Source organism: Oncorhynchus nerka, linkage group LG25, assembly GCF_034236695.1.
Source record: "Oncorhynchus nerka isolate Pitt River linkage group LG25, Oner_Uvic_2.0, whole genome shotgun sequence".
Classification (NCBI taxonomy): Eukaryota; Metazoa; Chordata; class Actinopteri; order Salmoniformes; family Salmonidae; genus Oncorhynchus; species Oncorhynchus nerka.
The window spans coordinates 29369683-29396825 of NC_088420.1; the positions used below are offsets into that span (position 1 = coordinate 29369683).

The 27143-nt window shown below is 41.9% G+C and overlaps 1 protein-coding gene across 1 annotated transcript in view; it reads right to left on the bottom strand.

Annotated features, from left to right (window-relative positions):
- The window catches only part of LOC115109350 (cadherin-13-like), a 635591-nt gene that overhangs the window by 405699 nt on the left and 202749 nt on the right, over positions 1–27143 (bottom strand). The window contains exon 3 of the mRNA XM_029634155.2: positions 18228–18439. Coding sequence (XP_029490015.1) covers positions 18228–18439 — 212 coding nt within the window. The remainder of the gene's footprint in view (positions 1–18227; positions 18440–27143) is intronic.

The window sequence follows — 27143 nt, forward strand, 5'->3', positions numbered from 1 at the left end:
ACACAAATACCTGGGAATCGGAATAGACAACAAACTGAAATTCAATGACTGTGCCTTTGTCAAAGATTAAGAAATTGAAACAGAAAAAGTTATTTCTTGCAAATTTAAACATTTTGACCACCATATCTTACAAATGTTCTATAAATCTGTCTTGCTGAGTGTGCTCTTCTTTGGTCTGATATTCGTTTCTGGAAACACGTGAGCGCAAGCTTCTGCACTTTATCAAGACGGCAGGAAGGATAATTGGTATAAACCAAGAATCAGCCACCAGCCTGTACACAAAACACATCCTCCTAAAACCTAAAAGTACTCATCCCCTTCACTCAAAACTCGGTCACAGAAGCAGCTGGACAAAGGGAAAGAGACATCTTAAAAATAAAAGAAAAACAGATATAAATTTATAGTCAAAATTTTGGACACACCTACTCGTTCAAGGGTTTTTCGTTATTGGTTCTATTTTCTACATTGTAGAATAATAGTGAAGACATCAGAACTATGAAATAATACATATGGAATCATGTCTTAACCAAAAAAGTGTTAAACAAATCTAAAAATATTTTAGATTCTTCAAAGTAGCCACCCTTTGCCTTGATTACAGTTTTGCACACTCTTTACAATCTCTCAACCAGCTTCTTAAGTTAGTCACCTGGAATGCACCCCCACCTGATCACACCAGTGAAACCAGTCCGTCTTGGCCCAGCAGCAGGCCCAGCTGGCATTAAGACCCTCTTGGGTTGCAGAGCACTGTGTAGGGACTGAAATACAGCCTCTCAGACCAGCAATGCTATGTCACCTCTACGCTTTTCCAATCTGCTGACCTGTTCAGTCAGGTTGAGAAGTTGTGGCAGATGGATGTACTGCCATGGCGCAGCAAGAAGATCAGCACCAGATCTCACCAGGATCAGGAGGCGATAGACCTGCTGTAGGCCAGAACAGTGAGAGTTGATGTGGATGGAGTCCAACGTTACGCGACTCCCCTCCTTTTCATCAAGAACATGCCCCAGCTGCAAGCCCTTAAGGAGGCTGGGCTCCCACTGCTCACATCACAGAGAAGAGGCTGGCGAAGTCACTAGAGCAAACATTCAAAGTAGCATTCAAAGCGAAGATTCAGAAGTTGGAGCAGGCCAGCTACACCATCAAGCTAGCGACAGGCGCTGAAGACGACACTGCCATTAGCTGGTACATCCCACACCACAGCATAACGGCAAGAATGTTGTGGTATTCAACTGATCGTTCAAGTACAAAGGGGACCACATTAACCTCTTAAGTCGACCCTCTACTTTTTTGAACATTCTGTTAAAAATCGCGCAACATTTCAGCGCCCTACTACTCATGCCAGGAATATAGTATATGCATTTGCTTAGTCTGTGTGGATAGAAAACACTCAGACGTTTAAAAAACTGGTTAAATCACTGCTGTGGCTTTACCAGAACGGCATTTACATCGAAAAGCACAGGAAAAACTGATCACTGAAAATGGGAAAATATATCCATGCGCTACTTGAACCCATTGATAAAGGTGAACCACAATTAATTGACTGAGGTTGCAGTACCTACAGCTTCCACACAGTGTCTAGAGTCTTGTCATTTCCCTTCGAGTTTTTTCTTGGTCAAACACATGCAGGGCACCGTATCTCCTCTGGTCTAGGACCGGATATTTTCGTTGAGTTTCTAGCCGGACATTTTTCCAGACGGACAGCTAATGATCTTTACATCGCCTCCTGATGAATTTTATCGCTTATTAACGTTTACTAATACCTAAAGTTGCATTACAAACGTATTTGAAGTGTTTTGTGAAAGTTTATCGTCGACTTTTTGAATTTTAAAAAATGACGTTACGTTTTGAAACGATGTTTTTTTCGTTTATCACACAGTCTACATATAACGATATCTAGGCTTTATATGGACCGATTTAATCGAAATAAAGACCCAAATAGTGTTTATGGGACATCTAGGAGTGCCAACAAAGAAGATGGTGAAAGGTAATGAATGTTTTCTATTTTATTGTGCGGTTTGTGTAACGCCGAAATGCTAATTATTTTGTTTACGTCCCCTGTGGGTCTTTTGGGGTGTTGCATGCTATCAGATAATAGCTTCTCATGCTTTCGCCGAAAAGCATTTTAAAAATCTGACTTGTTGCCTGGATTCACAACGAGTGTAGCTTTAATTCGATACCCTGCATGTGTATTTTAATGAACTTTTGAGTTTTAACTAATACTATTAGCATTTAGCGTAGCGCATTTGTATTTCCAGAGCTCTAGTTGGGACGCAAGCGTCCCGAGTAGAAGCAACAGGTTAACAAGCTCCTGCTCCCAGGACCCATGCTGGGCCCCTCTACTTGCAGTGCTCCTCAGATTTAGAGATCACTCTGTTGCCATCAGCAGTGACATTCGTGGGATGTTCCACCATGGTGAGGTTGGTCTGGAGAAGACAAGAGAGTCGATAGAGAAGTCCTTCTACATGGACAACTGTTTGCAAAGCCTAACTGACAAGGAAGATGCCAAGGCCCTTGTGGACAAACGTTCCTTTGGGTAAGCTTGCACTGTCAGTCCGACACCCTGTTGTACAAGTCCTGCCAGTCGTACAAGTCCAACAGTTACCATGCACGCTATTTACAAGGTCCTGGATAGCAATACGACCTGCTGGGGTACATCACCCCAGAGTCGGAGAGAGAACTTCCAGACCTGCACCAGATAGCCCTTCCAAGGTGCCACACCAGCCCAGAGATGGACTCCCCGGCTTCCCTTAGGGACATCCACTTGTTCTGTGACGCCTGTGGCCTGCAGAGGCTAGGCCCTTTAGGTTAGAGGCCTTTTAGTGGATGCTAATATAGGCCAGAGGGGGTGCCATAAATCTTTATCTTGTCAGTCTTAGTAATTGGTTTATCTCTCTCCTACAAGAGGTTCATCTTTAGGTTCATGTTTATGCTGCTCTGTTAATAGCTGTATGTAAATAGTGTAATCTTATTCTTATTCATTCATGTTTATATAGCATTATTTTTATTTTGCGTAATTATGACACTTTACTGATACTGTTATGTTGTGCATGTTTTTGCCTTATAGAACTACAATTAATTTGGGATTGACACAAGTAGTATTCCACCAAGTGTGGCGTACAGCAGGTCAGCCACCAGGGGAGAATCATCGAGGCCTGGTGCCAGGAGTCGACATCACGAGGCGATGGCTCCCTCTGCTGGATGTGCCAGGTCTCGACGGGCTCTCCTGCCAGGACTAATTGGGGCTGATTGTGCTTGGTGAGTAATCAAGGGGCTGATTGCTCACCAGCTGGATGAGTCCCATAAAGCTGCCAGGAGGGCAGCACACGGGAGAGGGGACTGGGGGAAGAGAGGTTACCCCTGTATAGTTGTGCACAGTCCCAGGGATAACGGAGGGAGCTCAGTTTGGTTCCCCCAGGATACAGCAAGACCCCGGAGCCCAGAAGACGGTATCCCGGAGGAGGTCTCCTGGAGGAGATTCTTTTATTTTTCTTTGTTGTTTAAATAAACACCCTTGAAATTGAGCTAATCTAACTCTGTCCGTGTCTGATCTGTGTAAATGTGTAAATATCTTGACCAAACCCCCTTGTCTTCCACACAAGATTCACTCCCAGTCAAGATTCATGGTATAGCCAAAAGTGTGTGTGTGCTTAATGTGTGTTGGTGAAAAGGAAATACATATCCCGAAAGGAGAAGCATCAGCATTGTTCTTACCGGACATCCTGTGGAGGGTCAGAACCCAAATCACAGTCAGCATAAGTGTACTAGCGGGTGAGGGCATTCACAGCCGTCTGCTCAGATGGGTGAGGGCATACCAGCCAACTATTATCTAACATTGACACAGCAACCAGACCTTTGAGTCTAAGTCTTTAGATGCAGTTATCAATTCAGGTTCTGTGTCTCATTCTTTCTTTCTCATTCTATGTGGTTGTAGACATTCACTTGGATGGAATTACAACCGAACAGCAGCATGAGATTGTTATAACCTTGAACAATAAGTCATTTGTTTAATTTCATTTATTTTCATTATTTTATGTCCATCAAAGCTCTAATTGACCCTAGCTTTCCATGTTAGATAATACTTCGGGCAGTAGAAAAGGGAAGGAAACTTGGAGGAGAGAGCTACAGAGATATGAAAAGAAAGAGACGGAGAGAGAGATGAGATGAAAGATGACAATACTTTCATGGAGCAAACCTATTTATTAACTTTTCAACCTATTGTTGATTCAGCCAGTACCTTTTGACATGTTATTTTCCATCTTCAAACCGCTACAGAATCTAACTTTCATCTCAGAACGTGCAGAAACAAGAAAAATGGTCATGCTTCGTGACTAACACACTATGAGTAATTCTGTGACAGTATGGAAAATGTGTGTACTCTGTATGTAAATGTAGGAAGTGGTATGGATTAGTGGCTTTTCTCTCTTGCACCTCTAACACACTATGAGCAGTTCTGTTGAAACTCAAATACACTACAATATCCTGCATTTCACGAAAGTTCTACTGCAATAAGGTGATCAAATTAAGATCCTACATATGTAGCTGCAGTAACCCATGTGAGTTCACCTCACTCTGGCTGTCCATTCAGCAGGACACATGCCAACATAATGCTGCCACCATGCCTGCCAACACATACACACACAAGTCCTGCATGAGCAACGTGAAAGCCTAAGACTTCATGCATGTGTTTACAATAAAATAGCCAGAGACAAAAAATAGACAGAATCACTCACAGAGCAGATGGGGAAGAAGCATGGTATGGTTCACTCAACTGTAAAATGGACCATACCCTATTTATATCCTAAGAATAGGGTATAGATAGGGTATGAATAGGGACACTGGTGTAAGAATAATTTATAAATAAGGTATGAATGGGGACACTGGTATAAGAATAGGGTATACATAGGGTATGAATAGGGACACTGGTGTAAGAGCAAGTCGCAAGATTTTGCAAGATTTTCGAAACCCTTCCACAGGAATGCTGGCCCATGTTGACTCCAATGCTTCCCACAGTTATGTCAAGTTGGCTGGATGTCCTTTTGGTGGTGGACCATTCTTAATACACAAGGGAAACAGTTGACGGTAAAAAAAAACAGCAGTATTTCAGTTCTTGACACACTCAAACCGGTGCGCTTGGCACCTACTACCATACCCTTTTCAAAGGCACTTAAATCTTTTGTCTTGCCCATTCACCCTCTGAATAGCACACATACACAATCCATGTCTCAATTAACTCGAGGCTTAAAAATCCTTCTTTAACCTGTCTCCTTCTCTTCATCGTCACTGATTGAAGTGGTGATGTTAATAAGCTTTCATATGGATTCCTTTGGTCAGTCTATGTCATTGAAAGAGCAGGTGTTCCTAATGTTTTATACACTCTGTGTATGTCATTGTTGAGAATGTTATGTCTTTGTTAATGTGACTGGATAATTACAGTTGAAATTTGGAAAAGGACACAGTTGTCTGTGTCAAGACTACAGCACTGCTACCGAGAATCTAGCAGGCCCTGCTCTCATTACAACACTAATCCACAGAGAGGAATTACAGGGTCAGGGCAGGAGAGGAAAATGTCAGAGTGTTGGCAGACTGGCTGAAAAGCAGCCGCCTCGCTCTTTATATTTTATATATATTCTCTCTTTCTCTCTCTCGTGACAGCCCTGTGCCCACTCGGCACAGGTCCTCCTGATCCCCTGCTGCCCTGGCATGTGGTGCCCATGCCCACGCTGCTTCAAGAAACAACCGCTGGCACCAAGGCGACAGTCCTGCTAAAAACCGAAAGAAGAGGTGACAAGCCATTGTCCAAGGAATAACATGACAATATAAAGAAAAATCTATGGGGTTGAGATTACATTTGCATGAAAAATTGAAGTCTCTCCTTTGTCCTTCCTCTTTTATGGCACATCACACAGATACATTGGCAGTCTTTTACACAATGTGGTGCTGCTCTGCAAGCTGGCAGTGCTCGCCCCTGTCAGAATGACAGAGCGGGACAAGGTAAGGAGGTTGGGGGATGGAGGCATTTGTTTACAACGCTGTATGTTGACACTGAGACTAAGAGGGCACACTGACTGCTATGCAGGCAACTCAATCCAAGTCACTTTCCTTTTCCAGACAACCTTCAGATGTTGGATGAAACATGAAAGCCATCAAAAACCCAACCCGACCAGAACAAGGTACATAGTGTTCCTGTAATGGACAGTCTTTTCCGGGCACAGAGTGATTCTCAAATGTCAAGAGAACATCCCTGAAGCAGTTAACCAGAGCGACACATAATTGCTCTAGATTAAATTGACTATTATGTGTTTAAATAGCAGGTTCAGAGGTGGGTTGTCCTTTGTGATTGGTTTCAAAGATAACTCCTGGTCTTTGGGTGGCCCTGTAAAACCTTACTTAAGTAAGTTGTTTTTGTACGACCGCATCAATCCCATGATGCACTACTCTTGGCTCCTTTATTGCTATGATACAGTAAGATACCTTTATTTTCAGCATCTCAATGGAAAACAGCCGAGAGTGATGACAGGTATTACACTGAAGATGGAACACACTGTCACTCTCCCTTTTCTGAGCTGAGAGATGGTGATAGCAGTGGAGGGATAGGGATTTGATACCCATCAATGCTCTGCATACGGGCTATGACCTTGGGGATATTGATGAACACACTCTGTTTGATACACATACACATGTAGGATCTTAATTTGATCAATCTTTTGTTGATGAGAATTTTCCTGCACAACAGGCAATGCAAACTTGTAGTGTATTCAAGGTTTAAAAAGGCTTCCACAAGTTTGTAATTTCTGCTTTAAAAGGCCAGACTTAATTTGCCCTAACGTAAAATGTATCAACACCTACAAAACATATCCATGACTTCTAATCGACATAATAATTGGCATTTCCTGTTGCTGCAGGATTATTTTCTTGTTGTAGCAAACTGGCTCAAATTAAGATTCTACATCTGTACTTATCCACACTATCAAGGACAGAGAAACGTGAAGCTCGCACTGAATGCTGGGTCTAAACATAACATGTCCCTCCCTCTCCTTCCTCACTATGCAGATGATGAATAAACCTAGCGCTGTGCTCAGCTCTGTGACACAGGCTCAAATTTTAGCAAAATTATAACAAATAAATAACAAAAATATCACATTTACATACAGTTGAAGTCGGAAGTTTACATACACCTTAGTCAAATACATTTAAACTCAGTTTTTCACAATTACTGACATTTAATCCTAGTAAAAATTCCCTGCCTTAGGTCAGTTAGGATCACCACTTTATTTTAGGAATGTGAAATGTCAGGATAATAGTAGAGAGAATGATTTATTTAAGCTTTTATTTCTTTCATAACATTCCCAGTGGATCAGCAGTTTACATACACTCAATTAGTATTTGGTAGCATTGCCTTTAAATTGTTTAACTTGGGTCAAATGCTTTGGGCATCCTTCGACAAGCTTCCCACAATAAGTTGGGTGAATTTTGGCCCATTCCTTATGACAGAGCTGGTGTAACTGAGTCAGGTTTGTAGGCCTCCTTGCTCGCACACGCTTTTTCAGTTTTGCCCACACATTTTCTACGGGATTGAGGTCAGGGCTTTGTGATGGCCACTCCAATACTTTGACTTTGTTGTCCTTAAGCCATTTTGCCACTACTTTAGAAGTATGCTTGGGGTCATTGTCCATTTGGAAGACCCATTTGCGACCAAGCTTTAACTTCCTGACTGATATCTTGAGACATTGCTTCGATATATCCACATAATTTTCCATTCCTCATGACATCTATTTAGTGAAGTGGACCCGTCCCTTCTGCAGAAAAGCACCCCCACAACATGACACTGCCACCCCATGCTTCACGGTTGGGATGGTGTTCTTCGGCTTGCAAGCCTACCCCTTTTACCTCCAAACATAACGATGGTCATTATGGCCAAACAGTTCTATTTTTGTTTCATCAGACCAGAGGACATTTCTGCAAAAAGTACGATCTTTGTCCCCATGTGCAGTTGCAAACCGTAATCGGGCTTTTATATGACGGTTTTGGAGCAGTGGCTTCTTCCTTGCTGAGTGGGCATTCAGGATATGTCAATATAGGACTTGTTTTACTGTGGAAATAGATACATTTGTACCTGTGTAGGCATTGTGACAGACAGAGCCTTCTTCACTCACTGACTGAGAACAAAGTTATTGTGGCAACAATGTCACGTCCTTGTCCATTCTGCCCATGAATACTATATTGAGAAGTGTCATCAGTCATTCCTGACTGTCTTTTGGAAAGGTGGCACTTACACGTGGACACAGTAACATAACACACGCTAGTCTCCAGACGCAACATACTAGTGCTAGTCTCCAGACACAACAAACAAGAACAATCCTGGTTGTTATTACATACATGAAAGTGATCACAACCTATGAACTGTGGAGGTCAATATCAGGTCAACTAAGCACTTTGGAAGTTTGCTAAAGAATTTATTGACAGATATTACTGACGTTAGTGTAATGACTTGTAGGACAGACAGTGCCCTCCTAACACAGTGACAAGGCCTACACATGCATAAATAGAAAACAACAGAGAGACAGACAGAGATACAGGACAGTACTTTAACAGAAAGAGCAAGTGAGAGTGCAAGCTTTACACTGCAGTAAGAGTAGTTGTAGTATGAACTGTCAACTGCTAGGTTGTGGCAGCATTATATAACTTTTTATGTTGAAACCAAAATGGCGTAGCAGTCAGACGTCTTTGTCCTGTCGTGTCCCTTGTATATATCTTTTTACATATTTTTCTTCACATATCTTTTAAAAATATTTTCCTAAACCTCAACTTCTAAATACTCTCCTGCAACCCGCTTCCCCCAATGTGGTGTGGATCTGCTTTTTTCTAAAGTATTTATATTTATTTTGGATCTGGATTCCCTCAACTGAAGCTAGCCAGCTAACTACCTACCAGCTATCAGTCAGCAAACCATTGCTAGCGGTCATCAGCTAACCTCTAGCTCGGAAAGTTCTTCCCAGTTCGAACAACGTGACTCAAACCAGAGCATAACGGACCTATTTCTCTTCTTATCCCCGGATTCCAACCGCAAACTCGGAACATTTTCATCTGGATCTTCGCAACTAGCTAACCGCAATCCCGGGTGACCACTCCTGGCTAGCGTTTCCATCCCAGAGCAAACACCAATTAGCCTGAAGCTAGCCTGGCCAGGGCTTCTGTGCTACCACCGAAGCCCACTCCCAGGCTACAATATCCGGACCCCTTCTACTGCCGGTACGGGGCACGGAACCCCGTCGATCCTATACGACTGGAATATCGACATAATCTGCCTGAGGATTCCAACAGGCCCCACAGGCGCGACGCCCGCTGAAGGCCCATTCTGCTAACCTGCTCGGCCTGCTAGCTACCTAGAGCTACTTGGAACCCTACTAATTCCACGACTGATCTATCGACGTCACAGCACGAAGAGGCAAAAACAGACTTACCCCCATCTGCTAACTGCTAGCTTGCCTGCCACGGTCTGCTAACTGCTAGCTTGTTTAGCCCCGGCCTACTAACTGTTAGCCTGTTAGCATCGGCCTGCTAACTGTTACTCTCTGTTCCGAATGTGCTAGACGGCCAGTTCGTATTGTATTTAGCCGTTCCCTTATCCTACTTCTCCTCTATTCCTCTGGTGATGTAGAGGTTAATCCAGGTCCTGCAATGCCTAGTTCCACTCCCACTCCCCAGGTGCTCTCATTTGTTGACTTCTGTAACCGTAAAAGCATTGATTTCATGCATGTTAACATTAGAAGCCTACACCCTAAGTTTGTTTTACTCACTGCTTTAGCACATTCTGCAAACCCGGATGTCTTAGCCATGTCTCAATCCTGGCTTAGGAAAACCACCAAAAACCCTGACATCTCCATCGCTAACTATAATTTTCTAACTATAATTTTCCGCCGAGGTAGGGGGCGGTGTTGCAATCTACTGCAAAGATAGCCTGCAGAGTTCTGTCTTACTATCCAAGTCTGTACCCAAACAATTCAAGCTTCCACTTCTAAAAATGCATCTTTCCAGAAACAAGTCTCTCACTGTTGCTGCTTGCTATAGACCTCCCTCTGCCCCGAGCTGTGCCATTGATACCATATGTGAATTTATTGCCCCCGATCTATCTTCTGAGCTTGTGCTACTTGGTGACCTAAACTGGGACATGCTTAACTCCCCAGCCATCCTACAATCTAAGCTTGATGCCCTCAATCTCACACAAATCATCAATGAACCTACCAGGTACAACTCCATATCCGTAAACACGGGCACCATCATAGATGTTATCCTAACTAACTCGCCCTCCAAATACACCTCTGCTGTTTTCAATCAAGATCTCAGCGATCACTGCCTCATTGCCTGCATCCGTAATGGGTCTGCAACCAAACGACCACCCCTCATCACTGTCAAACGCTCCATAAAACACTTCTGCGAGCAGGCCTTGCTGTCTGCTCTTGACCAGCACAAACACATCCTATGGCGTTCTGCATTAGCATCGAATATCCCCCGTGATATGCAACACTTCAGGGAAGTCAGGAACCAACATACACAGTCAGTTAGGAAAGCAAAGGCTAGCTTTTTCAAACAGAAATTTGAATCCAGCAGCACTATTCCAAAAAGTTTTGGGACACGGTAAAGTCCATGGAGAATAAGAGGACCTCCTCTCAGCTGCCCACTGCACTGAGGCTAGGAAACACTGTCACCACCGATAAATCCATGAAAATCGAGAATATCAATAATAATTTCTCTACGGCTGGCCATGCATTCCACCTGGCTACCCCATTCCCGGCCAACAGCTCTGCACCTCCCGCAGCAACTAGCATCCATACAAATCAGCTGGGCTGGAAAATCTGGACCCTCTCTTCCTAACATCATCCACCGCCATTGTCGCAACCCCTATTACCAGACTGTTCAACCTCTCTTTCGTATCGCCTGAGATTCCTAAAGATGAGAAAGCGTCCGCGGTCGTCCCCCTCTTCCAAGGGGGAGACACTCTAAACCCAAACTGTTACAGACCTATATCCATCCTGCCCTTCCTTTCTAAAGTCTTCAAAAGCCATGTGAACGATCAGATCACTGACCATCTCGAATTCCACCGTACCTTCTCCCCTGTGCAATCCAGCATCCGAGCTGGTTACGGGTGCTCCTCAGCCACACTCAAGTTCCTAAAGGATATCATAACCACCAAAACAGTACTGTGCAGCCGTCTTCATCGACCTGGCCAAGGCTTTCGACTCTGTCAATAACAGTATTCTTATCGGCAGACTCAACAGCCTTGGTTACTCAAATGACTGCCTCGCATGGTTCACTAACTACTTCTCAGATAGAGTTCAGTGTGTCAAATTGGAGGGCCTGTTGTCAGGACCTCTGGCAGTCTCTATGGGGGTTGCACAGGGTTCAATTCTCAGGCCGTCTCTTTTCTCTGTAAATATCAATGATGTCGATCTTGCGCGGGTGATTATTTAATCCACCTCTATGCAGATGACACCATTCTGTATACATCATGCTCTTCTTTGGACACTGTGTTAACTTTTTATGGCTTCAGGGGCAGTATTGAGGGGCTTAGATGAAAAGGAGCCCATATCAAATGGCCTGCTCCTCAGTAATAGTTGCTAATATTTGCAAATGATTATTAGTATTGGATAGAAAACACTCTGACGTTTCTAAAACTGTTTGAATGATGTCTGTGAGTATAACAGAACTCATATTGGCAGGCAAAATCCTGAGTTGAAATCAAAACAGGAGGTCAGAAATCTGAGCTTGTATCTATTCACCAGAGTCCCCAATGAAATCCCCTTGAGATATGAATGATGTTGCACTGCCTAGGGGTTCCACTAGATGTCAACCATCAATATAAATTATAATGAGGCTTCTATGTTGTTGTGGGAGTGAATGAGAGCAGAATATATCAGCTGTCCATCAAGCAGCCATTTTGTGATCCCACTTTTTCCTCATGGTAGTCACTTGCGTTCCATTGCTCACGAAGACAAGAAAGAATACTTCGGTTGGAACTTTATTGAAGCTATATGTTAAAAGCATCCTAATGATTGAATATGTACTTAGTTTGAAATGTTTATTCGACCGGTAATATCACTTTAAGTTTTTGTCCGATATAACGCTGACCAGAATTAGCATTTGGATGTGTATACCAAACGCTCTAACAAAAGAAGGTATTTGGACATAAATAATGGACATTTTCGGACAAAACAAACATTTATTGTGGACCTGGGATTCCTGTAGTGCTTTCTGATGTAGATCATCAAAGGTAAGGGAATGTTTATTTTCATTTCTTGTTTATGTTGACGCCATCTTTGCGGCTGTGGTGTTTTTAAATTGAGCGCCGTCTCAGATTATTGCATGCATTTCTTTTTCCGTAATGTTTTTTTAAAAATCTGACCCAGCGGTTGCATTAACCTCTTAAGTCGACCCTCTACTTTTTTGAACATTCTGTTAAAAATCGCGCAACATTTCAGCGCCCTGCTACTCATGCCAGGAATATAGTATATGCATTTGCTTAGTCTGTGTGGATAGAAAACACTCAGACGTTTATAAAACTGATTAAGGAGAGGTATATCTATAATTCCATGTGTATAACTATATTATCATCTACATTTATGGTGAGTATTTCTGTTGAATGATGTGGCTATGCAAAATCACTTGATGTGATTTTTTTTATATACTGTAAATATGAACTTTATCAAACAAAACATACATGTATTGTGTAACATGAAGTCCTATGAGTGTCATCTGATGAAGATAATTCAAGGTTAGTGATTAATTTTATCTTTATTTCTGGTTTTTGTGAAGGCTATATTTTGCTGGAAATGGCTGTGCTTATTGTGGTTTGGTGGAGACCTAACATAATCGTTTGTAGTGCTTTCGCTGAAAAGCCTATTTGAAATGGGACACTTTGGTGGTATTAACAACGAAAATAGATTTAAAATTATATAAGACACATGTATGTTTTAGGAATTGTAATTATGAGATTTCTGTGGTTTGAATTTTGGCGCCCTCTATTTTCACTGGTAGTTGTCATATCGATCCCGGTATCGGGATTGCAGCCATAACAGGTTAAACCTCCAAACGAGCGTCAATGCCATACAACACTCCTCCCGTGGCCTCCAACTGCTCTTAAACGCTAGTAAATCTAAATGCATGCTCTTCAATATGCCCGCACCCGCCCGCCTAGCATCACTACTCTGGTTGGTTCTGACTTGAATATGTGGACAACTACAAATACCTAGGTGTCTGGCTAGACTGTAAACTCTCCTTCCAGACTCATATTAAGCATCTCCAATCCAAAATTAAATCTAGAATCAGCTTCCTATTTCGCAGCAAAGCCTCCTTCACTCAGGCTGCCAAACACACCCTCGTAAAACTGACAATCCTGCCGATCCGTGTCTTTGGCGATGTAATTTACAAAATAGCCTCCAACACTCTAGTCAGCAAATTGGACGCAGTCTATCACAGTGCCATCCATTTAGTCACTAAAGCCACATATACTACCCACCATTGCGACCTGTATGCTCTCATTGGCTGGTCCTCGCTACATATTTGTCGCCAAACCCACTGGCTCCAGGTAATCTATAAGTCTTTGCCTGGTAAAGCTCTGCCTTATCTCAGCTCACTGGTCACCATAGCAACACCCGTAGCATGCGTTCCAGCAGCAATATTTCATTGGTCATCCCCAAAGCCAACACTTCCCTTGGCCTCCTTTCCTTCCAGTTCTCTACTGCGTATGACTGGAACAAATTGCAAAAATCATTGAAGCTGGAGTCTTATATCACCCTCACTAACTTCAAGCATCGGCTGTCAGAGCAGCTTACCGATCTGTAAATAGCCCATCCAACCAACTACCTACCTCATCCCCATATTTTTTTCCTGTTCTTTTGCACACCAGTATTTCTACTTGCACATCCTCATCTGCACATCTATCACTCCAGTGTTAGTGGCAAAGTAATTACAATTTAGCAATTATGGCCTATTTATTGCCTTACCTCCTGACCTCGTTTGCACACACTGTAGATTGATTTCTATTGTGTTATTGACTGTATGTTTATTTATCCAATGTGTACCTCTGTGTTGTTGTTTTTTGTCGCACTGCTTTGCTTTATCTTGGCCAGGTCGTAGTTGAAAATGAGAACTTGTTCTCAAGTGGGTACCTGGTTAAATAAAGGCGAGATAAATAAATAAATGATTCTTTGAATTCAGAGCTTCCTTGTAATAGCATTCATTTATCAGCAGCCTCCCTCCCGCTGTAGCCCACATTAATGTCTGTTCCCCCCACTGAGGAATTAAAAACATTCGCCACTCAGACAGCCCTTATCAATTATCAAATGCCAATAAGTCTGAACTATAACATTGATCTATCAATATACACACCCAGGGACATTTCCACTGGGCATTAGTGAAGAATTGGAGGGGTTGGAGTAATGACAGCTTGGCAACAGAAACATGGGAAAAGGGTTTTAAGGGAAAATAAGTTTTGTACTGTTATTTTCTGTGGTTGAGATTGATTGTGTTTACAGGATGTCACCCAATTCTATTTTTCAATTTAATTATGTTTCCTCTCATTCTAAAATAGCTCTGTTCCTAACATAAAATCAATTGCTATGACGTCAGCCTAGTCGTGGTGTGGTGGTGTGGTGGAGTTTGTTCGCCCAAAACAAACTCCAAACACATCCCCTACTAAACAATTTTTCCAGACTTTGGGGCATTTGGCGGGGACAGTCTGTTTGGTGGATCAATTGGGGAATAATTATGATGACTGAATCTTGAAGTCTGCATCATGAAGAAATCCAATGTATGATAGGGGGGTTGAGATTTGTGGTTCTGTTACTTTGTTCTGTGGATATCTGCTCCTCAAAGCAGAGAGCCCCTTGTCAATTAATTGATTGTGAAATAATGAGAACTCTTCACCACATGACATTAAAGGACTCATCCACCCAGCTAACAATAAACGTTCCCACAAATTTTGAGAACATTCCGTTAAGAGTCTCTTTAGGTCATTACCTAACGTTTTCATAAGAATGTTCCAGTGATGTTCAAGGACTGTTTCCAAGAGACCATTCCCTTAATGTCAAATAGAACTTACCCAGAACGTGGTTACCATGTTCTCCGATAATTCCATTAACATCCCACGAAACATACACAGAACATGGCTTCCATGTTCTCAGAACATACTGTATGATATAACAATTCTAGACACGTTTAATGGGAACGTTGCAAGAACATGCATGTGTATCAATTGTCAGGATGTAACCTGATGTTCAAGCCAATCACGGCCCTGATTGGTTAACTACTGATCCATTCACAGCTCTTTGACTGTCGGTAAGGTTAAGGACAAACTTTTAACATACTGTTTTTAACAACTGGACAGTGTTTTCAACCTATATATATTTTTTTAACCCCCCCCAATTTCGTGGTATCCAATTGTTAGTAGTTTTCTCATCGCTACAACTCCCGCACAGACTTTGGAGAGGCGAAGGTCGAGAGCCATGCGTCCTCCGAAACACAACCCAACCAAGCCGCACTGCTTCTTAACACATCGCGCATCCAACCCGGAAGCCAGCCGCACCAATGTGTCGGAGGAAACACCGTACACCTAGCATCCTGGACAGCGTGCACTGCGCCCAGCCTGCCACAGGAGTCGCTAGTGTGCGATGAGACAAGGATATCCCTGCCGGCAAAACCCTACCTAACCCGGACGACGCTGAGCCAATTGTGCGCCACCCCATGGGCCTCCCGGTTGCAGCTGGCTGCGACAGAGCCTGAGCTCGAACCCAGAGTCTCTGGTGGCACAGCTAGCACTGCGATGCTGTGCCTTAGACCACTGAGCCACCCGGGAGGCCTCAACCTACATATTTGAGACACTTTGACATACAGGATTTCATTGTGCATGCTCATTTACAGTGCCTTCAGAAAGTATTCATACCCCTTGACGTATTCAACAATTTGTTGTGTTACAGCCTGAATTCAAAATGTATTATTAAAAAACATATATCACCCATCTACACACAATACTTACGTGATTTGTTTATACTCCTGAACTTATTTAGGCTGTCCATATCAAAAGGGATTGAATACTTATTGACTAATTAAAAAAAATATATATATATTTTAACATTATGGGGTATTGTGTGTGGATCAGTGACACAACATCTACATTTAAATTCAAGCTGTAAAACAACAAATGTGGAACAAGTAAATGGGTGTGAATAGTTTCTGAAGGCACTGTATACACTATAAAGGGATCCCAGCTTGCAAAATAGATCTACATCTCAATGGGACTCCATGCTAAAATAAAGGTGAAATAAATGTTTTAATAAAATCGTTTTTCTTGAGTGTACTTTTAACAGAGTTGAGATTTACTTCAAAGTGCATTCACCCTGCTGCTTACACCTATACAGTTATTTCAGATCAATCCGATTATTGTGCCAGTATAGTTAGGCCCTGTCGAGAAGAAAACACTGACCCCTTCTCCTTAGGTCTGAAACAACTGGATAGGTGGATAGGTGTAAGCAGTATGCACTTTGAAGTAAATCTCAGGTGGGGGGCATTTCTGTGGGATCATCAGGCAACATCCATGAAACATGTCTAGAAAATTAGTATCTAATATTCTGAGAACATGGCAACAATGTTCTGTGTATGTTTGGTGTAACGTTGATGGAATATTCTCCTAACCTTCAGAACTGGACACATGAATGTTCTTGCAACATCCCATGAAACATATCTAGAACATGCTAAGTAGGTTCTCAGGAGGTTTTTGCTAACATACATAGAATATTGCCCTAAAAAAAACAGAATACTGGATACTCAAACATCATGTAACATCACAAACATGTTCTCTCCCTAGCAATGTTAGCTGGGCAGTCACATCTGCCTGTTTTCCCCCCTTTTCTCCGCCTGTCTTTCTGCCCCTTTTGTGTTCAATCCTTTTCTCTTTCTCTTCTTCAAATATAACCTTATTATGTCTAATATTCGCCTCTGTCTCTCTATTCTTACTTTCCCTCTTTGCCTAAGTCATGAGGTTCATGTGTTCTATGCAATTAAGACTAATATCACCCACTGGGTAGAGCAGCAGAGAGAGATATCAAAGAGCCAGAACAAAGGGAGGGGACAATGGATGATCTGGGATTGGAGCTGGTCTGACACTGCTGCAACAGAAAAATTCTGAAGAAAAGTTCAAAAGGTACAATTGAGCCATTGCCATCCAACTGGCCGTTGCCATCCAACTGGCCATTGCCATCCAACCATCCAACCCAAAACAATTATATAACAGTTATTTGTGTCAATATGTTTAATGTCTCGTTAATTTATGGCAAGGAAATTATATATAGCGGAGCTTCTTTTAACTTGCATTGGTAGACTAAAAACTATTTTTTTAAAACAGAGCGCCTTCGCATTCGCCCACAAGCACAATATAGTGACATTACTCATGAGGAAATCTTCTCTACCCACTCAAACACAGAATGGAGATTACTAATTCACTTATGTCCTCCCAGGCCTGCCAAAGATATACTAGTGGACTGGCTAACTAAATAAATGATGGGAAAGGCAAAAACAAATGAAGGCAGTGTGATGCATGGAGATGGAGAGAGAGAGAGCTGCTCATTAGGCCGCGAGTCGGAGAAACGACACCAACGGGACACCTGGGCAGCGAGCAGGAAAGAACAACGATTGGAGGAGAGATAACAGAATATCTAAGATGGCCCTGGAAAGTTGGCAGCACTAGTGCTGGCCTGGAGGGTGGGGACTGGAACAGGCTAGAAGGTAAGAAGAGGAGGTAATGAATGGAGTGGGCCTATATGAATACTGTGAAGTTGATTCATTTGGTTTTGTAGATTTTTGGACAAAAATCAAGTATCTGTATTTGTTACTTTGAACAAAGAGGAACAAAGATGTGAAATATGTAAAAAGCAGTAGGCACAGTGGGCCCTTCTATAAACAGTATTTGCATGATGAAAGTAAGATGCAGGTAATATCACAGTCATTTCATCAACCACCAGCTCTCCAAACCCAAATTAAGTCCACTCATCCCAGCGGGAGGAAGTCACTCTAAATACATGCATATTGTAGATGAATACAATGGAAAGATACAAGGCTGTAATTTAAAAAACAATGACCTCTGACCCTCAACAACATGTTGTTGGTACTAAATGCTGAATAGTGACAATTATCAGCATCTCTCATAGTAAGAGATATCCATTGGACAGCTAGTGACTCACCCTGAGTGTTTGGGGAGACCGCGGTAGAGCTCCTACAATGTCCACCTGTGCCATGTCTTCAGCATGCTCATTGACACCATGGATGAACATGACGGTGCCGCTGTCCATCACGTCCCGTCTGGCCACCAGGTTCATCTCCTCATCAACTTGGAAGTCTGGGTGGGACACCTCGGACGCCATGCCCTTGTTCCCCACACAGTCATCAAATAACACTGGGGGGAAAGAGAGAAAGAGGAATAAAATACCACCGCTGTTACCAAAACTGTTTAGAAAGCTTTGCAAGATGGTTGTCCCTTCACATATTTTTATTGAGTTCCTGTGCATCACAGGGACTCTCCCTAATCTACATGTGCTGTCTCTGATCAGTAGCAGTCTCTTCCAGGGTGCAGTGATCTCTATGCGTGAACAACGTCACATGAATGACACCTGCCATGGTAGCTATTCAAATTAGCTAACCTTTGCCTCCCTCTCTGTCAATTACAAATACACACATGGACAGATACATATACACACATCCACATCTGCTAATGCTGTAACTACTACTCCTACTCCTTACACATAAGTATGTGATACTGTGAATGTTTGCTTTCATTTAGTTTTTTTTATCGCTTTGCAATTTTCATAAGTATGTGGTAAATATTCACAATGCTTAGTACAAAACTCAAAACAGATTATCAAAAAGGAAGTTGTTTCAAAACTCAACGCACATTTTCAATTGACTTGAAGTACAGCACAGTACTATTGATATGATTGTGTTCTCACTCGTTAAAAGCCCAGTGCAGTCAAAAACATGATTTCCTGTGTTTTATATATATTTCCACACAATGTGGTTGAAATAATACTGTGAAATTGTGAAAATTACGCGAATGCCTTTTTAGTATGAAAGATGTTTTAAAAGACCACATGAACATGTCGATCTGTTTTGGTGGTGCCTGGTGACTTCAGTTAATAGACCAATAAGAAAGAGTGTTCAAAACCTCTCTGCCAATAACAGCTAGTTTCTGGTTTTGCCCTCTCAACTCAGACCACTCCCAGACTGCCCTAGCTACATTTTTGCTTGAGAAATGGCCCTTCGCTAAGAAGTTATTTGTTTCTTTTTTTACCATTTTAATTGAATGCAATCACAGTAAGGTACTTAACTTCTTCAGGCTAGGGTCTATTTTTCTCCACTCCCTGTCTGAATGACGTGCCCAAAGTAAACTGCCTGTTACGCAAGCCCGGAAGCCAGGATATGCATATAATTGGTACCATTGGATAGAAAACACTTTGAAGTTTGTAGCAATGTTAAAATAATGTTTGAGACTATAACACCATAGATATGGTAGGAGAAAATCCAAAGAAAAACCAACCAGAATCTTCCAATGGAAAGTATAGGGTTATATCCAAATTCAGCTCCCAGATTGAAATTCCTATGGCTTCCACTAGATGTCAACAGTCTTTATTCAAGGTTTCAGGCTTGTTTCTTACAAAACAAGGAAGAATGTTCCGTTTTAGTACTAGGAGTCAGAGTTGGAAATCAGTCTGTGCCGTAACTAAACAACCATGCACGTTGTAGCTGGGACCCTTTGGATTGCAAATCAGAGGAAGATTTTCAAAAAGTAAGTGAATATTTAATCGCTATTTGTGATTTTTATGATGCATGTGCTGGTTGAATAATATTTTGATGTGGGGGCGCCGTCCTCAAACAATCACATGGCATGCTTTCACTTTAAAGACTATTGTAAATCAGACAATGCAGTTTGGTGAACAAGACTTTTAACTGATATAAGACACTTGCATGTCCCTAAATGTTTCATATCCATAATTTTTTAAATTATTTATTTGAATTGCGCGCCCTCGAATTTCACCGGAATTTGATGACCGGTTGTCCCGCTGGCCTAGCCCTAATTATTATAAACCAATAGCAAAAAATACAAGATACACATTTCAAAACTGTTCTTTTTGAAGTGCTGGTTAGAAAGAATAGTAGATGGTAAATATAATTTTCCATACAGTTTTCGAATAAAACATGACATGAACAATTTTTTATTATTATTTGTATCCAATGGCAGGTTGTGAGCATGTTGTGAAATACGTCAGTCTTACAGTTTCATTATCCTTATACAGCACATACGTAGGACAAATCATCATAATTGGGGTATTGTAAAGCAGTTGGCTACTGTAAAAACGTAGCACGCTGTTGTATGCCATTTCTGCCCAACCCAGCATTGTACAAGATCACCTTTTCTACATGACTTGTCTACTGATACAGTATCGCCTGTCTTTTTGCTGAAATTCGTCAGCTTTTATAATACACAACACAGGTATTTCAGTAGTGCATTGTAAACTACACCATAATTCCAAATGGTAGCAAATAGTATGTGACTCTTTCCACTTCGTCCTATTGAAACACACTGGCTTTAACAAATATAATATTCCAAACATAAATTAATATCAGATTGATACATTTATAAGGTAAAAATATAGAAATTGACAGCGGTAAGTATTTATCAAAATATATACACTGAGTGTACAAAACATTAAGAAACACCTTCCTAATATTGCGTTGCACCCTTTGCCCTCAAACGCCTAAATTCATCGGGGCATGGACTCTACAAGTTGTTGAAAGCGTTCCACAGAGATCCTGGGCCATGTTGACTCCAATGCTTCCCACAGTTGTGGTAAATTGGCTGGATTAGTTTTGGGTGGTGGACCATTTTTGATACACACAGGAAACTGTTGATCATGAAAAACCCAGCAGCGTTGCAGTTCTTGACAAACCGGTGCACCTGGCACCTACTACCATACCCGGTTCAAAGGCACTTAAATCTTTTGTCTTGCTTTTTCACCCTCTGAATTACACACACAAACAATCCATGCCTCAATGGTCTCCTCCCCTTCATCTACACTGACTACAAATGGAAAACCAGCTGAGAGCTGACCAGTGACGCAAGCCTACCAGACGAGTCAAATGCCTCAAGGCAAGCAACACTGAAGCATGCATGAGAGCACCAGACGACTGTGTGATCACGCTCTTCGTAGCCAATGTGAGCATGAACTTTAAACAGGTCAACATTCACTAGGCCATAGGGCCAGAAGGATTACCAGGACGTGTACTCAGAGTATGTGCGGACCAACTGGCAAGTGTCTTCACTGACATTTTCAACCTCTCCTTGACCGAGTCTGTACTACCAACATGTTTCAAGCAGACCATCATAGTCCCTGTGCCCTAGAAAGCGAAGTTAACCTGCCTGAATGACTACCACCCCGTAGCACTCACATCCGTAGCCATGATGTGCTTTGAAATGCTGGTCATGGCTCACATCAACACCATCATCCCGGAAACCCTAGACTCCAATTCGCATACCGCCCCAACAGATGTACAGATGAATACCTCCATCTGCAACTGGATCCTGGACTTCCTGATGGGCCGCCCCAGGTGGTAAAGGTGGGCCAATCAGGGGTGTGCACTTAGTCCCCTCCTGTACTCTCTGTTCACCTAAGACTGTCATGGTTCCACCTGTCAACAGATGGCGGCAGAGACCGTCCTAGAGACATTAATGACTCTCAGGTCTGTCCTATTACACATTGTGATTTGCCTGTTAAGAGGTGTGTTTTCTGATTTCCTTTACAGAAGCTTGAATTGTGCGTTTGTTTGCTGAGCGTTTGTTTGCTGAGACTTTGTTTGTTGGTTTTCTCCAGTGTACTGTGATCCTGCAGCTACTGTATATTAGTAAAGTATTCAGGTTTATCGTTAACCACTGATTCCTCGTCTGTTCTCTTCTCTGCACCTGGATCCAACTGCACCATGTCACAAAGACTGCGTGGCCAAGCACGACTCCAAGTCCATCAAGTTTGCTGACGACAACAGTGGTAGGCCTATTTACCGGCAATGATGAGACAGCCTATAGGGAGGAAGTCAGGCCTGGCAGTGTGGTGCCAGGACAACATCTCCATCAACATGAGCAAGACAAAGGAGCTGATTGTGGACTACAGGAAAAGGAGGCCCGAACACACCATTCACAACGGCAGGGCTATAGTGGAGTGGGTCAAGAGTATAAAGTCGTGAAGAGGGCACTACAACTAATTTTCCCCCTCGGGAGACTGAAAAGACTTGACATTGGTCCCCAGACCTCAAAAAGTTATAAAGCTGCACCATCGAGAGCATCCTGACCTGGTATAGCAACTGCTCGGCATCCGATTGCAAGGCGCTACAGAGGGTAGTGCGTAAGGCCCAGTACATCACTGGGACCAAGATTTCTGTCGTCCAGGACCTCTATACTTGGCGATGTTAGAGGAAGGCCCCCCCAAAAATTGTCAAAGACTCCAGTCAACCATGTCATAGACTGTTCTTTTTGCTACAGTGACGAGAACAGTTTCTACCCCCAAGCCATAAGACTGCTGTACAATTAATCAAATGGCCACCCAGAATATTTACTTTGACCCCCCCCTCCTTTTGTTTTTACACTACTGCTACTCGCTGTTTATTATATATGCATAGTCACTTCACCCCTGCCTACATGTACACATTACCTTGACTTGATACCAGTAACCCTTTATATATTTTGTGTTACTTTTCTGTTTATTTAGTAAATATTTTCCTTACCAACAATGCAGTTCAAGAAATAGAGTTAAGGGCTTGTAAGTAAGCATTTCACGGAAAGGTACACCTGTTGTAGTCATTGCATGTGACAAGTAAAGTTTGATTTGATTGAAGTGGTTTTAACAAGTGACATCAATAAGGGATCTTAGCTTTCACCTGGTCAGTCATGGAAAGGTGTTCCTAATGTTTTGTACACTACGTGTACATTAACTAGGCACTGTAATTGATAATCACTTAACCATTTGGTAAACCTATATAGTTTAACTTCTTGGATATAGGGGCCGCTATTTTAATTTTTTTGATGAAAAACGTTCCCGTTTTAAAAAAAGATATTTTGTCACGAAAAGATGCTCGACTATGCATATAATTTACAGCTTTGGAAAGAAAACACTCTGACGTTTCCAAAACGGCAAAGATATTGTCTGTGAGTGCCACAGAACTGATGTTACAGGCAAAACCCAGATAAAAATCCAATCAGGAAGTGCCGCATTTTTTGAAACCGCCTCATGCCAATGACTCCTTATATGGCTGTGAAGGAGCTAGGAGTCAGCTTACGTTTTCCACGTTTTCCCCAAGGTGTCTGCAGCATTGTGACGTCTTTTTAGGCATTTCCATTGGAGAATGGCTGTAAGAGACCATATAGGGCGAGAGGACGCATGGTGTCTCCCGGAGAAAACCTTGCGTAAAATACTGAGGTAGCCATTTTTCCAATCGTTTCTTATGAGAAACCAACTGCCTCCACGGATATATTATCGAATACATATGTTAAAAACACCTTGAGGATGGATCCTAAACAACGTTTGCCGTGTTCTGTCGATATTATGGAGCAAATTTTGAAAAAAGTTCAGCATTATAGTTTGAAGTATTTTCGGTCGATTTCTCAGCCAAGCAGGATGAACAAACTTGACGTTTTTCACCTACAAAAATATTATTTTGGGAAAAAAGGAACATTTGCTATCTAACTGGGAGTCTCCTGAGTGAAAGCATCTGAAGTTCTTCAAAGGTAAATTATTTAATTTGGTTGCTTTTCTTATTTTTGTGAAACTGTTGCCTGCTGCCAGCACAGCCTAGCATAGCATTATGCCATGCTAAACTTACACAAATGCTTGTCTAGCGTTGGCTGTAACGCATATTTAGAAAATCTGAGATGACAGTGTTGTTAACAAAAGGCTAAGCTTGTGTTTGAATATATTTATTTCATTTCATTTGCGATTTTCATGAATAGGAAACGTTGCGTTATGGTAATGCGCTTGAGGCTATGATTACGCTCCCGGATACGGGATTGCTCGTCGCTAGAGGTTAAACTCGTGTCTAGTACAGATTGAGAATTACATTATGAACATGTCTGTTTTTAAAGTATTAACATATTGTAGCAGGTTCAAGGGTGTGGGGTTTCCACGTCACCAAATTCAATAACCAAACACACACAAGGAGCACCGATAGAATGCAAATGAATCGTTTATTAGGGAGTTTTGCATGCTGGGGAGAATTCACCAACCATTTCAGAGTCCACAATCCGTTCTCGTTGTCCGTTCTGTTCTCTAGGTGTAATCCTAAAACTCAGGTCCTCAGCCAAACCGGTTTGGTACACAGTGGGGGTAATCAGACCGCTATTTCTCTCCTCTCACACTCTCTATAAAATACACTTCCCTCTCCATTCTCTGCCCCTTTGTGCAGGCCGTTTCCTATACCCCAAGCACTCACTGGCTTAATGATCAGGCTCGCCTCGTTGGGGCAGGAAGTCTATATAAGGCTCGGGGGTGGAGCCAGCGGGCTGCAAGATATCTCCCTTCAATTATCACTCCCCTCACCTCTCCCTGCCGTCTGCCACAATATAAAGTATGATACCTATTGTGATGTTCTACTATGATGATGACTTATGATTTTACTTCACAGTAAATTTGACAATCTGATATTGACAAGATCAGATAAGTACTGTATGTAACACGCATCCCCTATAGAGTAAACATGTATTCAAAATGAAGTTGCTGGGGTCTTATAGATGGAGGGGGGTTCACACTATGTTTCTAAAATAGCATTGGTCAATACAGTAGTGTAATATATATTGTTTATGTAGCAGGTGCTTTTATCCAAAGTGACAACAGTGAGACCATACATTTTTGTATGTGACCCCAGCAGGAATCGAAGCCACAACGCTGGTGTTGCTTGTCCCATGCTCTTACAAACTGAGCCACACAGGACCACTACAATATTTAAGTACCATTTACTGTAAAATACAATACATGATGACAATACAGATGGAAGGTGTTTGATTGCCATCCCCATGAGTGTACCACTCTCCTTCAGGCCATGGATGAGGCACGCAAAGACATCAATCCAAACCAATGTCAGGCTTGGCTTGGCCATGCCAAAAGGCTTTTCTGCAGGTGCATGAACAATAAGGACATTTTACTGTGATGTCCATGAGAACTTAAGGCCAAATGTTCAAGACGGGCTTGATGCAAACTAGTGCCTGTTAAACATGATGTGTCTTTCATTCATTTAATTTGTTTAATTTGATTCCAATACACCTATGCTATAATTATATTTGATCAATACATTTCTTTGTGCATCAATGATTGTGAAATAGGTCTTTAATGATCACACCTTTGATCAAACATGGGATAGAAATTATAGAAATGTTTATGGGTAGAGCAAGTGTATTGACTAATGTGAAAAGTTTACGGTAGTGTAGCATATTACATTCAAAGGGCTATTTTTAAATATTTGTCTTGCATTTTTTGCTGTTGAATTAACGGGAAAGATATCATTGCTATGCATTCTGTGTTTTGCAAGGTTCTAATGGTATTTCACAGAAAACATATTTTGGCCCAATGCTGTGTGGTGAAAGATGAATGTACAATAACATATTTTGAATGCAATACTTGCTGTGTTACAAGTGTTACCAGTTTGGACTTTTGTACTAAGAGTTTTGAAAATGCACCACACACTTGTGATAATAACACCAAAGTGATTGAAAAACACTGCAATAGAGATAATTAATACTTCAATCAGCTTTTATCACCGTCATGTGCTTTGCCTCAATTTCCCTCCACATCCCTCATCATTCTCCACCCTGTACCATCACCATCCTCCTGCTGCAATTCCATGTCTGTACAAGGAAATGGAGTGGTACAAAAATAATTTGTGTGTGTATGCATGTGTGAGTGTGTGTATGCATGTGTGAGTGTGTGTATACATGCCGCCCTGGACACGTGTGTAAAAGGCCTTTGTGGTCTGACTGAGAGAGATACCGGCACTCCACCATGGTTTATCCTCCCTGATCGTGTTGATCTTATCCTTATCTCACTTTACCACACTCTCCTCCTTGGCCCAACAAGTACCCTTCTCTCATCCACCCTGCCCCATTCCACTGTGAGGTGCCCTAGAGGGAGATGGTGGGGTGAAAAGACCTCCCTCTGGATTCTAGACTTTCTAGCTATGGGGGTGAAGAATAACTTACATAACACTTCATTATTACATGTTCTGATTCACTTTGAGATCATAATTGTTTGAAAATCATGATGATTTCTGGGATATACATGGTTTGATGATGTTTCCTGGAATCTGAGCGAGCAGCGGCTAGGGTATTAAAACTTCTTATGGCTGGGTGGCAGTATTGAGTAGCTTGGAAGAATAAGTTGCCCAAAGTAAACGGCCTACTCCTCAGTCTCAGTTGCTAATATGTGCATATTATTATTAGTATTGGATAGAAAATACTCTAAAGTTTCTAAAACTGTTTGAATGATGTCTGTGAGTATAACAGAACTCATATGGCAGGCAAAATCCTGAGGAGAAATCAAAACAGGAAGTGAGAAATCTGAGCTTGGTATGTATTCACCACAGTTCTCAATGAAATCCCCTTGAGATATTAATGATGTTGCACTCCCTAGGGGTTCCACTAGATGTCAACCATCTATAGAAATTTGAATGAGACTTCTACTGTGTTTTGGGACTGAATGAGAGCAGGATCTATCAGGTGACTGGCAGTCAGCCATTTTCTGATCATGCGCATTCATCATGGTATCCACTTGCGTTCCATTGCACTTCAAGACACAAAGGAATACTCCGGTTGGAACTTTATTGAAGCTATATGTTAAAAACATCCTAATGATTGATTCTGTACTTAGTTTGAAAAGTTTCTTCAACCTGTAATATAACCTTTTGACGTTTTTGTCCGATATAACGCTGACCAGAATGAGCGCTTGGATATGTATACCAAGCACACTAACAAAAGATGGTATTTGGACATAAATAACGGACATTATCGAACAAAACAAACATTTATTGTGGACCTGGGATTCCTGGAGTGCTTTCTGATGAAGATCATCAAA